Genomic DNA, 13,898 nt, shown 5'->3' on the forward strand with positions numbered 1-13,898 from the left:
TTGTCGTTCATTTGCTCTGTCGATCAAACGGCAAAATTGAAAGTCATCTTACCGAAAATAGTTGCAGAACCATACATATACACATATGTGCCACAGTCCAGCCTCTACCATAGAAAAAGAAAAATACGTGACGAGGTGGCCGAGTGGTTAAGGCGATGGACTGCTAACCCATTGTGCTCTGCACGCGTGGGTTCGAATCCCATCTTGTTGCTCATATGTTCTGGTATTTGAGAGATCATGGTGTTTCTGTAGAAGTTCTTTCACTCTTTTAGCGTTTTGAAGGATGTTGTTGCAAAATTTTATGTCAACTTTATCGAAAATAGCTGCAATTACAAACATATGCCATAGTCCAGCCCCTATCATGAAAGTGAGTACATACATGACGAGGTGGAAGAGTCCATCGAATCCCATCCTTGTCGTTCAAATGCTCTGGCGTTTGAAAGAGGCCGGTGCTTCTATGGAAGGTGTTTTACTCGCACGCTCTTATCGTTTTGAAGGATGTTGTTGCAAAATTTAACGTCATCTTTACCGAAAATAGCAGCAAATACATACTGAAATGCCGTAGTCCAGCCCCCAACAGGAAAGTGAGTACATACATGGCGGGGTGGCCGAGTCCATCGAATCCCATTTTTGTCGTTCATTTGCTCTGTCGTTCATACAGCAAAACTGAAAGTCATCTTACCGAAAATAGTTGCAGAAACATACATTTACAATTATGTGCCACAGTCCGGCCTCCACCAGAGAAGAAGAAAAGTACGTGACAAGGTGGCCGAGTGGTTAAGTCGATGGACTGCTAATCCATTGTGTTCTGCAGGCGTGGGTTCGAATCCCATCCAAGTCGCTCATATGTTCTGGCATTCGAGAGATCATGGTGTTTCTGTAGAAGTTCTTTTACTCTCAATCTTTTATCGTTTTGAAGGATGTTGTTGCAAAATTTAACGTCATCTTTACCGAAAATAGCTGCAAATACATACAGAAATGTCATATTTCAGCCCCCAACAGGAAAGTGAGTACATACATGACGAGGTGGAAGAGTCCATCGAATCCCATCCTTGTCGTTCAAATGCTCTGGCATTTGAAAGAGGCCGGTGCTTCCGTGGAATGTGTTTTACTCGCACGCTCTTATCGTTTTGAAGGATGTTGTTGCAAAATTTAACATCATCTTTACCGAAAATAGCAGCAAATACATACAGAAATGCTATAGTCCAGCCCCCAACAGGAAAGGGGGAACATACATGACGGGGTGGCCGAATCCATCGAATCCCATTTTTGTCGTTCATTTGATCTTTCGTTCATACGGCAAAACTGAAAGTCATCTTACTGAAAATAGTTGCTGAAACATACATATACAATTATGTGCCAAAGTCCGGCCTCCACTAGAGAAAAAGGAAAATACATGACGTGTTGGCCGTGTGGTTAACATGATGGACTGCTAGTCCATTATGCACTGCATGAGTGGGTTTGAAACCCATCCTCGTCGCTCATTTGATTCGGCATTCGAGAGATCATGGTGTTTTTGTAGAATTTAGTTTATTCTCATTATTTTAGCTTTTTAAAGGATGTTGTTGCAAAATTTTATGTCAACTTTATCGGAAATAGCTGCAAATACAAACATATGCCATAGTCCAGCCCCCATCATGAAAGTGAGTACATACATGACGAGGTGGAAGAGTCCATCAAATCCCATCCTTGTTGTTCAAATGCTTTGGCATTTGAAAGAGCCTGGTGCTTCCGTGGAAGGTGTTTTACTCGCACGCTCTTGTCGTTTTGAAGGATGTTGTTGCAAAATTTAAAATCATCTTTACCGAAAATAGCAGCAAATACATACAGAAATCCTATAGTCCAGCCCATATCCGGAAAGTGAGTACATACATAACGAGGTGGCCGAGTCCATCGAATCCCATTCTTGTCGTTCTTATGCTCTGTCGTTCATATGGCAAAACTGAAAGTCATCTTACCGACAATAGTTGCAGAAACATATGTAACCCTAGTGAAATAGTTAAAGTATAATCATATTATTATTATATCTACAAGTCTTTATAAATATGATAAACAAAATAAAATTCATGTATACAAATGTAGTTTGAGGTAAAGTAACAACCAATCGTAAGAGCGGGTTGTTAGCTCCGCCCCTTCCAGCTTGCCACAGAGAGCAGAGACGAGACCGGTTGGCAGAATAATAGAGGAGCAAACTTGAACAAAAAGATTAAAATACAGTATGTTAAGATTCCCAAACAGTTTAAAAGTGATTGTAGTTGTACTAAATCAAGTTGTACCTGCAAAAGTGTTAGTGTATTTAAGAGTGTGTTGAAGTCAGACTGCATGTTGCATTGCGTTTACTGTGCGCTGACGCCATTTTGCAATCGCGTGTGTGTGAGAAGACCATAGAGTGATATAGACATCGTGAGTTTGACAGGTATTCCATTATATTAGCTCATTTTATGGTATACATGTGTGTGTATGTGTTTTATTTGTTCTACGTGTTGTATATTTTGTATGTTTTTGAAATCATTTTGAACATATTAAACTTATTTATAAATTCTGGTCTGTGATCAGGCCAGGTTTTTTTTCTGAGGACATTTTCCCAGTTTCACTGGATTCCTTGTATTGATGGCGAGCCTCCTACGTCGACCTGGAAAATTGTGAAGTACACATATTTCAATTTATCCTAATTTCATAGGATAAAGCAAGAATTTGTCAAAAAGTTAATTCCTTTATTGGACTGCGATTTTTTAATGCAGCTCTAAGGACTGATTTTCTTGACGGGGAAAAAACAGAACTTTATCTGAATTGAACTGATTTCACCAATTTTAGAGTGAACAACGACACTGATTTATTTGTGTTATTTTATGGTTTCTTTTGTTTTAACTTGAATTCATTTATTGTGATTTGTGTTTGATTTAAAATAATTGTAAAGTGGGTGCACCCTGGGGTTGTGTATAAATAGTTATGTTACTGATGTAAGTATTGTTTACTAAGACAAATACGAAAAGGAAAAATTCATACAATCTAAAGTAAAACTATTTTTGTATTTAAAAAATTCAGTTTGTCTTCGGTTATTGCTCAGTTTCACCCCCACCTCCTTGTACTTACCTTGTAAACTTCTGGTTTTATTGTCTGGTCCAATAATAAATAAATATAGTACACTTGTTACACTTGGATGGGAGACCGCCTGGGAATACCAGGTGCTGTAAGCTTTTCGAAGTCCTTCATTTGGCAGCTGATACACTTCCCCGTGTCACAGCTTCGCTGCCATTATTTTTTCTCGCCTTCAAGGGCATTGTTTCTGTCGGTGCTGTGTCGATGCCAGCTGAGCTGCGCTCGGTCCCTGGTGCTGCGCCTGTTTTAAATAGCCAACTCTTGACAGACTCTCTTGCTTACGGCCATACCACCCTGGCAATGCCCGATCTCATCTGAACTCGGAAGTAAAGCAGGGTGGGGCCTGGTTAGTACTTGGATGGGAGACCGCCTGGCAATACCAGGTGCTGTAAGCTTTTCGAAGTCCTTCATTTGTGTTACTACGTCTTTGATGTTAGTCTAGGGTAAAAGTAATAACATTTAAAAGGTGTGGTACTGTTACAAGATGATGGGTGAAAGTAAAAGACATAAACAACAAAACTGCCAACAAAAGTGATTTAATGTACAAAAAAGTGAAATTAAAATAATGCCCAAATATGTATACAATAAGAAAAAATATTTACAATAATAAAGTAATAAATTAAACAAAGTATCAAACAAAATTAGGTCAACTTAAGAGTAAGGGGACGCTAGTGAAGCCAAATCAAAGAAATTAATATAACAAAACAATTCTAACTCATAAGCAAACCCCTTACCTCGCTAGAAACATAAAAAGAATTCTATTCTGAACTAAAACAAAACAAATACAATTGGCATTCACTTCCTTACCTGGGGCCTGTTTCAGTAAGGAGTTTCAAACAACTCTGAGTTTAAACTTGAACTCTGAGTTGATTTACAGAGAGATTAAAAACTTTTTGGTTTCAGAATAGCTGATCTGAGTTAGATCAATCAACATTGAGTAGACCAACTTAGAGTTGAGCGCGCACACTGTGACTAAAAAAGACATTATCAATGGAGCGCAGATATTACGAGTGACAATGACAACATCTTAAAAAAAGAGATCACCATTTCTTTCTCCAGCTGAACTTGATCAGCTCATGCAAAGTTATAGCAAATATGTGCGTATATATTTAAAAAGAAGTGATCAAGTGATAGAGGTTGATAACATTTAGAAGGTATGCAGTAATAAAAATACTTTTTAGAAAGAATAGTAATCCCATTAATCTAGTAACAGTACATGTCAAAGGTTAAGCTAATTATTTATGAAAAAAGAACAAGCCATTCTCGTACGTGACTTTGTTCTGTGTGTGACAAAAATGTAGGCAATATCTATGTTTCCATCCAAATATATTACATAAATTTGTGCAAAACTGGAATAACGCCTAAAAGATGCGAATAAAGCAGCGTTTTCATCCAACAAGTCAAGAGAACACAATCATCACCTTCTGATTAACTTGCGCCAAATATCTACAGTAAAAACAGAATTTACTGCGGTAGAAGAAGCTGCGGCAATAATTTTTTATTTAATAAATGTACTTGCGCCTCAGAAGACAATGCTGACACACAATGAACACGTGGGGGCTTTGAAAGCCATGAGACGCGGATACCTTGACACGCTCCAGACGCTCTGAGGTAATTAATAACATACAATAATACTGAAACAGTTAAGGCATTTTAGAATTACCAAAACAACATTTAAGATGTTCTACAGTGTGCTCAGTCTGCTGGTTTGTCCATGTGCGGTGACGTAAGGCTAACGCCTGTTTCACACCGCAAGTGTCAGCGGCGCGTATGTCGAGCAGTAGCAGCACGCAGGCGTTTGCCTTTCACACTAGCTGCGTCTGCAGCGCGCAGCTCTTCGGCAGCTGCTGCAGAGATCAACCTATCTCTGTCTATTCTAGTTACCCATGTCCCTCTATATACAAATACACTTTTTAAACTTTTCATCTGCACCAAGGCCCCTCCTATGCTGTTTCTTTAACCGGCAAATGTTTATTTTTTACAAATTCTATAGATCAAATAGTACTGTATGCTTCTCAAGCTAACTTAAATGAGAGATGTCTACAGTCTGAAGACAATCGCCTGTGATATCATGTCATTTGTTTTTTATTATCAGGTTGCTGTAGACCTAGTTATAATCATATTTATACAATATAGTTATAATGATATTTATACATGATCAAACTAGTGTTACTTTCTCTGCTTCAGTGATGTCCAGCAGCAGAACAACAGCTCGTTAATGTATGCTCGTGCAGATGATGAGACGGACAAAAGTAACCAATGCATGCCATTCTTTTACTTATTTTCATGTTGTCAGATTCACAGTGCAAACAGCTCCTGGTAGGAATAATTCGAGTGAACAAAAAACAAAGCCGATTAAAACTTTCTTCCTCTGCTCAGCTGCACAGAAAACAGCGAGCTCACATAATCCAGCATGTGTGTCGAACTACACTACCCACAATACACTTCGCTATGGACTACAAATCCCGTAAATATTCTGTTTCCCCTCTCCTACAACACTAGTGTGCAACTTAAGCAAAATTGATTCTAAATTTGTTTTACATTTGGTTTTGTAGTTCGGGCCTAAATAAATGTTTGTTGCCGTTTTTAATCGTTTAAGTTCATTTGATTGACTATATATAAACCATTTGACATTATTAACGCATCTATTGGGTAAAATTGATTTTTACTGTCATTCAATGTGTTTTGGTCATTATCAATGCACTGTCACTTTAATTGAGTGTGAGCAGCGTGTCAAAAATAGACCCAGCGCCAAAACTATCGCTGCACTGCTGCTTCGGTGACGCTCACGCCTCGCTCTGACGCACTGCTGCTGTGTGCGGTATGAAAGCTCTAATCTGTTAACATGGACGCCGAAAACACACGCGCTTACGCTCTGCTCATGCGCCGCTGACGCTTGCGGTGTGAAACAGGCGTAAGGCGAGAAATACCGCTTCATCTTTAAAAAAGGGGAGGAGACTGACAGAAACTCAGAGTTTAGAGAATAAAACCTGCTCCGGACCAGGTTAGATTCACAGAGTAAGTGACCACAGTAACTGACTCTGAGTTAAAGTTACCTTTCTTTCAGAAACAGGCTTGACTTACCCTGCTTTCTCGAGTTTAACAAACCTGCCATTTTGAAACGGAAAACCCAGAGTTTCTCTTATTTCAGGGTTAAAATATTCTGAGTTTTCACTTAACTTCCTTTCTGAAACAGGCCCTTTGTGACAATGAACAAACCAGTTTATGAAACCCATAGGAAAGCAGATTAAGTCAATAGGTCAAATTTCTTTAAAATAAGAAACCTTTTGGATCAGATAGTTGTAAGTTACTAAACACTGTTGACCTACCATTGTGGAAAATGTTTGATGATGATGATAGCTAATAACAATAAACCATTTCTGCCGTTTGTGAAGCAATTAGTAAAGTCTGAAAAGCTCACGTACGTTGAAAATGTATCAGCAGTTTGTGCGGGAGCGAGCTGCGGTCCAGACTCGGCCCGGATAACACTCGCCGATGCCGAGTCAGAGACGAGCTCAGGTTGATTACTACCTGCTATCTGGGTAATGGTATAGGGCGTGGGCCTGCCCTCCATGGCAACTGCTCATTGGAAGATAGTGCCATTGGAATGGACCAAACCAAATCACTTAAAAACCTACTGCAACAGTAAAACTTAGCTTTTTGCGTTAGCTCGCTCATTCTCACTGCTGCTGTCTAACACCGCACCGCCATCCAATCGGGTCACAAAGAACCTTCCTTGCAACCTCCTAAAGTTTTGGAACCAATAAAACCGAAAAAAAAAACTTCTGCAAATCGACTTTCAGCAGAGTCTGTCGTCCGGTAACCCAGAACAACTTCCACTCACAAGTGAGTGAATCCCAAAGACATCACTGAAGCGTAGTCACCAACCAATCAGGACGCAGTGTTTCGTCGAGGCCAGTCAGCGAAGGAAACTCAAACATTGTCTCTTGCTGATCTGGTGCAAATTGATCTTAAGCAGTTAACAATAAGCCAAATCTCTGCTTTTGTGGTTTCTCAGGTTTGATTCTAAGATCTATTAATAAAAGATGAAATTAATTTGGGTCTGTTGTCAACTCATTTTGCACAAGCACCAGAATTAGGAACCAGTGCTCTGAGGTACTCAAAATAACAAACTATCATAATCAAAATGAATTGCCTTCCTAAAGTTACTTCTCTACTTCAGTATATCCCTGTAAATATTTCTTTTCTATATTTAAAACAGTTTGATAATTTAGTCAATTAATTTCTCTGGAACAATAAGCACCCTTGGTTGTATAGGAGTACACAATGACAGTCAGTTGATAAAAAAAGTGTTGGGGCTTCCTGAGCATTTATTTCATTATTACGCCTTCAGTCATCTCGCACACTGGTCCATCCATCCTGAGAAAGCTTGTTTGAGTCGCAACATGAAAGAGAGAGGAGATAACAAAATAGCCTGAATGCAAATTTTTATTATAAAATGTAACTCATAGACTAATCAAAGCAATCAACAAATGTCTAGGGATAATAATGAAAATAAAAAACTTAGGATATAATCACAACAACTCTTTACCTACATGATATAAGAAATGTAAAACAAAACCATAAGGTTAAAGAGTCAATGAGATGGCAGGTCTTGCCATGAGCACTCCTGAGTAGCCACAGCATCCTAGGTTAGCTAGCTCAACAACTTTTATATATCCATTGATGAGTAATGCAGGCATCCAATCAGGAGTCTTGGGATCATCAAAGTGTATTAATATTGTAAAACTTAATACCTGTCACTCTGCCTAAATCGGAAAATATTCATCTAGCTTGTATTCTACTCAAAAAAGTAAATGTAGTAAACTAGAAAGAATCTTGAACCTAAAAGTAAAGATACTAATAAAATATGCAACACAGGACAATTGAATGGGCTTTTTAAACTTGAGGCCCTGATATACTGCAAACTGTCCTGGAGCTCCCTCTTCTTTGATGTGGGGTGTCTTCCTAGTGATGTTTCTCATTTAGTGTGTCAGACAGAGAACATCATCCAAAACAACATGAATACACTGTAGAGTAGAGTACAGATGTATCCGCACCTGTACAATCACTTGCAAAGAGATTTTAAGCCGCAGAGGTGCTGCCATCAACAGTAAACGCCAAGAGCGCAACACATTTACAACCCCACCTACTGCAGTGTAGGAGTGTTGGAAAACAGTATAGCGTCACTCAGCCTTTTCAAACATTATTCAGACATGAAACATCCTGAGCATGCTCTGTGCATCCATGTGAATGGTTTCTCTCCAGTGTGGGTCTTCATGCGTTTATTAAGGTCTGATGAGTAACTGAAACTTCCCACACCGAAGCTGTGGTCACACTAGAGTTTGAGCATGCAAAATTCTGTTGTATGGCGCTGCAAAAAGGGGCGGAATTAAACAAAATGATTAGACATTTTTAAAAAGTAAGCGATTGATCCATATTTTACATTTCTGTCCAGAGAGGTCATGTTTTGATCTTTGATTGGTCTCGCACAGTCAAGTGATGCGATTTCGCAGATCAGAGTTTACAAAGCTTGAACTTTGCCATGCAGTGATCTGCAAAACTTGTGTTTCCGGTCTGACGCATTTGCATGCGTATGAATGGAAGTCTATGGGGAGAAAAGTCCAGTGTGACCACGGCTTAAGTGCATGTGAATGGTTTCTCTCCAGTGTGGATCCTCATGTGTATATTAAGGGATGATGGTTTGCTGAAACTCCACACTGAGTGCAAGTGAATGGTTTCTCTAGTGTGGATCCTCGTGTGTTTATTAAGGTGTGATAATTGGCTGAAACTCTTCCCACACTGAGTGCATGTGAATGGTTTCTCTCCAGTGTGGATCCTCATGTGTTTAAAAAGGTTTGATGATAGGCTAAAACTCTTACCACACTGAGTGCAGGTGAGTGGTTTCTCTCCAGTGTGGATCCTCATGTGTTTAAAAAGGTTTGATGATAGGCTAAAACTCTTACCACACTGAGTGCAGGTGAGTGGTTTCTCTCCAGTGTGGATCCTCATGTGTTGATTAAGGGATGATGATCGGCCGAAACTCTTCCCACATTGAGTGCAAGTGAATGGTTTCTCTCCAGTGTGGACCCTCATGTGTTGATTAAGGGATGATGATCGGCCGAAACTCTTCCCACATTGAGTGCAAGTGAATGGTTTCTCTCCAGTGTGGACCCTCATGTGTTGATTAAGAGATGATGACTGGCTGAAACTCTTCCTACACTGAGTGCATGTGAATGGTTTCTCTCCAGTGTGGGTCCTCATGTGGTGATTAAGGTGCGATGAGCAGCTGAAACTCTTTCCACACTGAATGCATGTAAATGGTTTCTCTCCAGTGTGGATCCTCATGTGTAGATTAAGGGATGATGGTTGTTTAAAACTCTTCCCACATTGGGTGCATGTAAATGGTTTCTTTTCAGTGTGGATCATCATGTGAATTTTAAGATAGTCTTTTCTTCCAAAACTCTTTCCACACTGAGTGCAGACGAAAGGATTATTGTCTCTCCTTTTTAAAATACCATCAGTATGTAAATGAGTTTTTTTCTCAATTTTGACATGATGTTCCTCCTCTTTATTCCCCTCATTCTCTTCAATCAGGTCTGAAATAAATAAAACATGTTTTCATTAAGTCTTAAAAACTCTCATCAAAAGCTGAAAAGTGAAAAGACACTGGAAACATTGGCTACACACACTGTAATTTTGATGCACATTAAATGTAAAATAAATGAGATCATATTGTGTTTGGTCCATTAACGTGTAAACATTTAAGCAGATTCAATTCAATTCATCTTTATTTATCTAGTGCTTTTACAATGTAAATTGTGTCAAAGTTGCCTAACATAAAAGTTTTAGTAAATTGAAACTGTCAGTCTTTTTGGTCATTTTGGTCATATGGATAAGACACATATATGAAAGCTGTAAGTGGCCTATTTTTATTTGTATACATTCATAATTACAACAAAATGTTTTTCTAAAATTTGTAAAGCAGACAGGGAATACTTGTTTATTCTGTGCCTGACCGGTAAACGCATCAGAAAAAAGTTCTGGGGTAACAGCTGAACAAACAGCTGAATATTTGCCTCACAGACATGAGACATACCTGTACAGCATCTGCATAAAGGCTGAAATGTGCACCTTTCCCCTTGTGTGCTGTTGGGTCATTTTCATCCATTTTGGGGTGATTTTGAGGCTTAATTTGGCCAAAACTTTCTCTGTGTTTCAGCAAACGGACTGCTATTTGGGGACATCTTATTTTGACATAATCTGGGAAAATGCTTAAAAAAGCACTCTGGGCAAATTTACTCCCTTTTCGTTAAATTTATGGCTGTTTTTCCTCCATCGGCCTCTATTATAACTTTTTTTTTTTATGATTGCGAATGCAGCGGAACGGTAAGTTAGGAGAAAATGAATACTAAACTGAAGCTGACTACGCCATCCTGATCACAGGGAATTTACCACAGGTTCTTGGTGTAAGGAAAAAGCATGAGACGAAATAAATAATTAACTTTATTTTCCTTAATTATCCAAAATAAAAATCTCTTTTAAAAGCTTAATCGCCAATAGTAGCAGCACAGTCACGTCAAGAAACAACAATGACAATGGGAGGAGTTAGAGGCTCACAGGTGGCATATAAACTAGTTACGTAGCACAAAACTCCGCAAAAATACAAATGGTTTACCGAAAGTGCACCACACACAAGCACACGTGAGCACACAACACACACTGCACTCTGTGTTGTATCCCACCACCGCCCACGAGGGACAACTAGTGGGCCTGCCTGGAAGCCTCAACTCCCACAATGCAAAAAAAGTACAATTAACAATTGTGCAACATGGAAGGGCATTTTCAAAAAACCATAATATGGGCTCTTTAAAAAGCAAAAAGATTCCAATGGCTGCGCCTGTTGGTACATGAAGCATATGGTAAATACTGACGAACTTTACACTCAAATGTTTGCGTATCATCAGCATGCTGTAATCCATTTCTTAAGCAGCAAAAGTCATTTGTAGACTAGTTTGTTGGCCAGTTGTTGCAGTGCAATGCTAAACGTTATTTTTCCACTATAATTTGTTTGTTTTGTTTCACGTCGCCCCACAGCAACATCGTATAGTTTAGAAAACTGTACAATGTTGTATAATAATTAATTACTTTAATTAATTTTTTAATTTCATTCAGCATATTTAAAATTAGAGTCATCCACGTTTTCTGACATACTTTAAATCAGGGTTTCTACAGGTGTCACCAAGTTAAATTGAAGAATTTTATAGACATTTTTAAGACCATTATGAATTAAATTTTAGACTAAGGATTTTTTTCAAACGGCCCAGATGAAAAAATATTTTTATATATAATATTTAATAAATTTAATAAATTAATATTAATAATAATGATATTAAAATATTTTAGATATTTCTGATCAAAAGATCTTAAATATTGTGTAAAAACAAAAGAGCTCTACTTGGATCCACACACTTTTTTACCCAAAATAAAATTTCTATAAAATAAAAAACAAATGAACAAACGTTTTAAAAACTATAATAAACTAAATCTATACACAACAATATGTCCAGGTCGATATCCTCAGTAGTCCTTACCATTATGATAAATGGAGTTAAAATGTGATTTTTTAAATTAAAAAGTTGAAAGTTTTATTGAGATGGATTGTTGGTGATTGTGTGGCTTTTGGCCAGATTGGGTAGCAGACCATTGAGATAAAGTTGGTTTTATATTCACACATTTGTTCATTTAGAAGTCTCTATATTGTTTACCATCTTACTTTGAATATTCGATTGGAATTAGCATGCAAGTATGACTTCTAAACAACATTAACACTGTTTATTTGACTGTGAACAATGTTGTACTTTGATAGTCATTGAGTGCTAATATGATTTCGCTATTTAGAGTTTGCAAATAATACCTTAATGAAATTATATTATTAAGGGGAAAGTCTGAATGTGTGAAAATAAAACCAACTTTACCTCTATTAGCAGAACATGAACAAAGGAAAATGAAGACTAGTTAAAAAAGATTTAAGACCTATAACACAATATTTCAGTAAATGTAAGACTTTTTAAGGCCTAAAATGACTGAGTTGGTCTTTGAGAATGAAAACCAACCTGTTTGTTCCTGCAGATCTTCCTGTTTGACTGTGAATGTTTCTTCAATCTTCACATCTTCACTCTCCTCTTTAATAAACATCATCTTTATAACAGTGTGGAGATCAGTCGCTTCAGCAGTTTTTCTGTTTTTGGACACTTTATTCTGTTTAAAATGAACAAAACAATGAACAGAAACAAAATAGCTTCTCTTCAACACTTGCTTCAACAGTTTCTTTGTATGATAGAGGTAAAGTTGGTTTTATATTCACACATTTGTTCATTTAGAAGTCTCTATATTGTTTACCATGTTAATTTGAATATTCGATCTGAATTAGCATGCAAGTGTGGCTTGAAAACAACATTAACACTGTTTATTGGATTGTGAACAATGTTATACTTTGATAGTCATTGAGTGCTAATATGATTTCGCTATTTAGAGTTTGAAAATAATACTTTAAAGAAATTATATTATTAAGGTGAAAGTCTGAATGTGTGAATATGAAACCAACTTTACCTCTATGAAACAATTGCAACAAATAATCTGATAAAAACTAGTACTCAATTTATCATATATAGTGATGTATACTTAGCATAGAATGACATTTTGCTATTTAATAAATTAAACCTTCATTAAAACACTTAATACACACATTTATGTTGTTCAAACAATAACCCTCGATTACTGTTATTAAAATAGTACTTCGTTGAACGAAGGATTAAAATAATAGTGAACAGCAGATACATAATATCGGAAGAAAAACCTAAACTTGAATCAATCGGTTTATATCTGTGTAAAAGTTCTAAAACAAACCTTCCTCCAGTTGAATCACAGCGCGGAAGCGGCGCAGCCTTATGACGTCACACACCACGCCAAAATAAAAGTCTTTTTTTTGTTCAGCTTTTTTGCCACTCACTGTTGCAGTCAGGACATAACAAATTTCTCCCTCGTTTTCCATCTCACACAACATATGTGCTATCTCTCTCACATACACAGACATTCAGTATTTGAAGTTTATCAAAACTTTTCATCCAAACATTTTAACACAATTTAGAAAAACTTGTTTAATCCACTAAGTCTAAGTTATTTTATTTTATTTTTTTATTTGAAATAATTTAACATCACAAAACAGGGAACAATCAACATCACAAGGCATATTTACTATTAAAATAAATAAAATAAATAAAAATTGTTACGACTGCAACAAGGAGCAAGGAGCTGTACAAAAGACCTGCATCAAAGGACAAACAAAACATTCTAACAATAAATATTATGAAAATAAAGTACAGAGAGCTTCAGTTATTTTACTTTGATTTCTGAAGCATTTGAAGCTTTGAGCCACTTTCTCTACCTCAGAAAGAAAAGATCTAAAAGAGGGTCTGCACTTCTTCCACTGACAGCAATGAACATGACATTTACCCATTAGTAAAATAAAATTCACAACATCAGAGAAAGAACAATGTAAATCAGCTTTGCTTAAAATGACATCACAAAACAGAATTGACATCAGGCCCTGCACCCTCCGAGACTAAAAGCAGGGAATTACGGAAATTCATTTACGTAATTTTTTGTTTTTTTCTTGTTAGACAGGGTCTGTCAAGCTCAACCCAACCACACCCGTCATGCAAAATAGATAGGGTAAACTTATTTATTTATTTATTTTACATTTTTAAAGAGGAGTAAATTTAGATTGAATTAATGTA

At 37.2% G+C, this 13,898-nt stretch overlaps 1 protein-coding gene and 1 non-coding gene across 3 annotated transcripts; one reads left to right on the forward strand and one right to left on the reverse strand.

The window, feature by feature from the left end:
• Positions 1 to 3,375: 3,375 nt before the first annotated feature.
• LOC137494027 (5S ribosomal RNA) lies at positions 3,376 to 3,494 on the forward strand. The gene has a single exon (XR_011014002.1). It is a non-coding gene; the product is annotated as a 5S ribosomal RNA (ribosomal RNA).
• Positions 3,495 to 7,530: 4,036 nt separating this feature from the next.
• LOC137490873 (uncharacterized) lies at positions 7,531 to 13,064 on the reverse strand. Of its 2 annotated transcripts, XM_073947853.1 has the most exons (4): positions 13,009 to 13,064; positions 12,216 to 12,360; positions 9,066 to 9,698; positions 7,531 to 8,473 (listed from the first exon to the last, which is right to left on the reverse strand). In XM_073947853.1, exons 2-4 carry the CDS (start codon positions 12,298 to 12,300, stop codon positions 8,433 to 8,435), a joined length of 759 nt encoding a protein of 252 aa, XP_073803954.1. In that variant the 5' UTR covers positions 12,301 to 12,360; positions 13,009 to 13,064; the 3' UTR covers positions 7,531 to 8,432. The 2 variants fall into 2 exon arrangements, with proteins under 2 accessions (XP_073803954.1, XP_068075961.1); XM_068219860.2 differs by having other exon boundaries at positions 7,531 to 9,698.
• Between the last annotated feature and the right edge of the window lie 834 nt (positions 13,065 to 13,898).

The sequence above is a fragment of the Danio rerio genome, chromosome 4, assembly GCF_049306965.1.
Source record: "Danio rerio strain Tuebingen ecotype United States chromosome 4, GRCz12tu, whole genome shotgun sequence".
Taxonomy (NCBI): domain Eukaryota; kingdom Metazoa; phylum Chordata; class Actinopteri; order Cypriniformes; family Danionidae; genus Danio; species Danio rerio.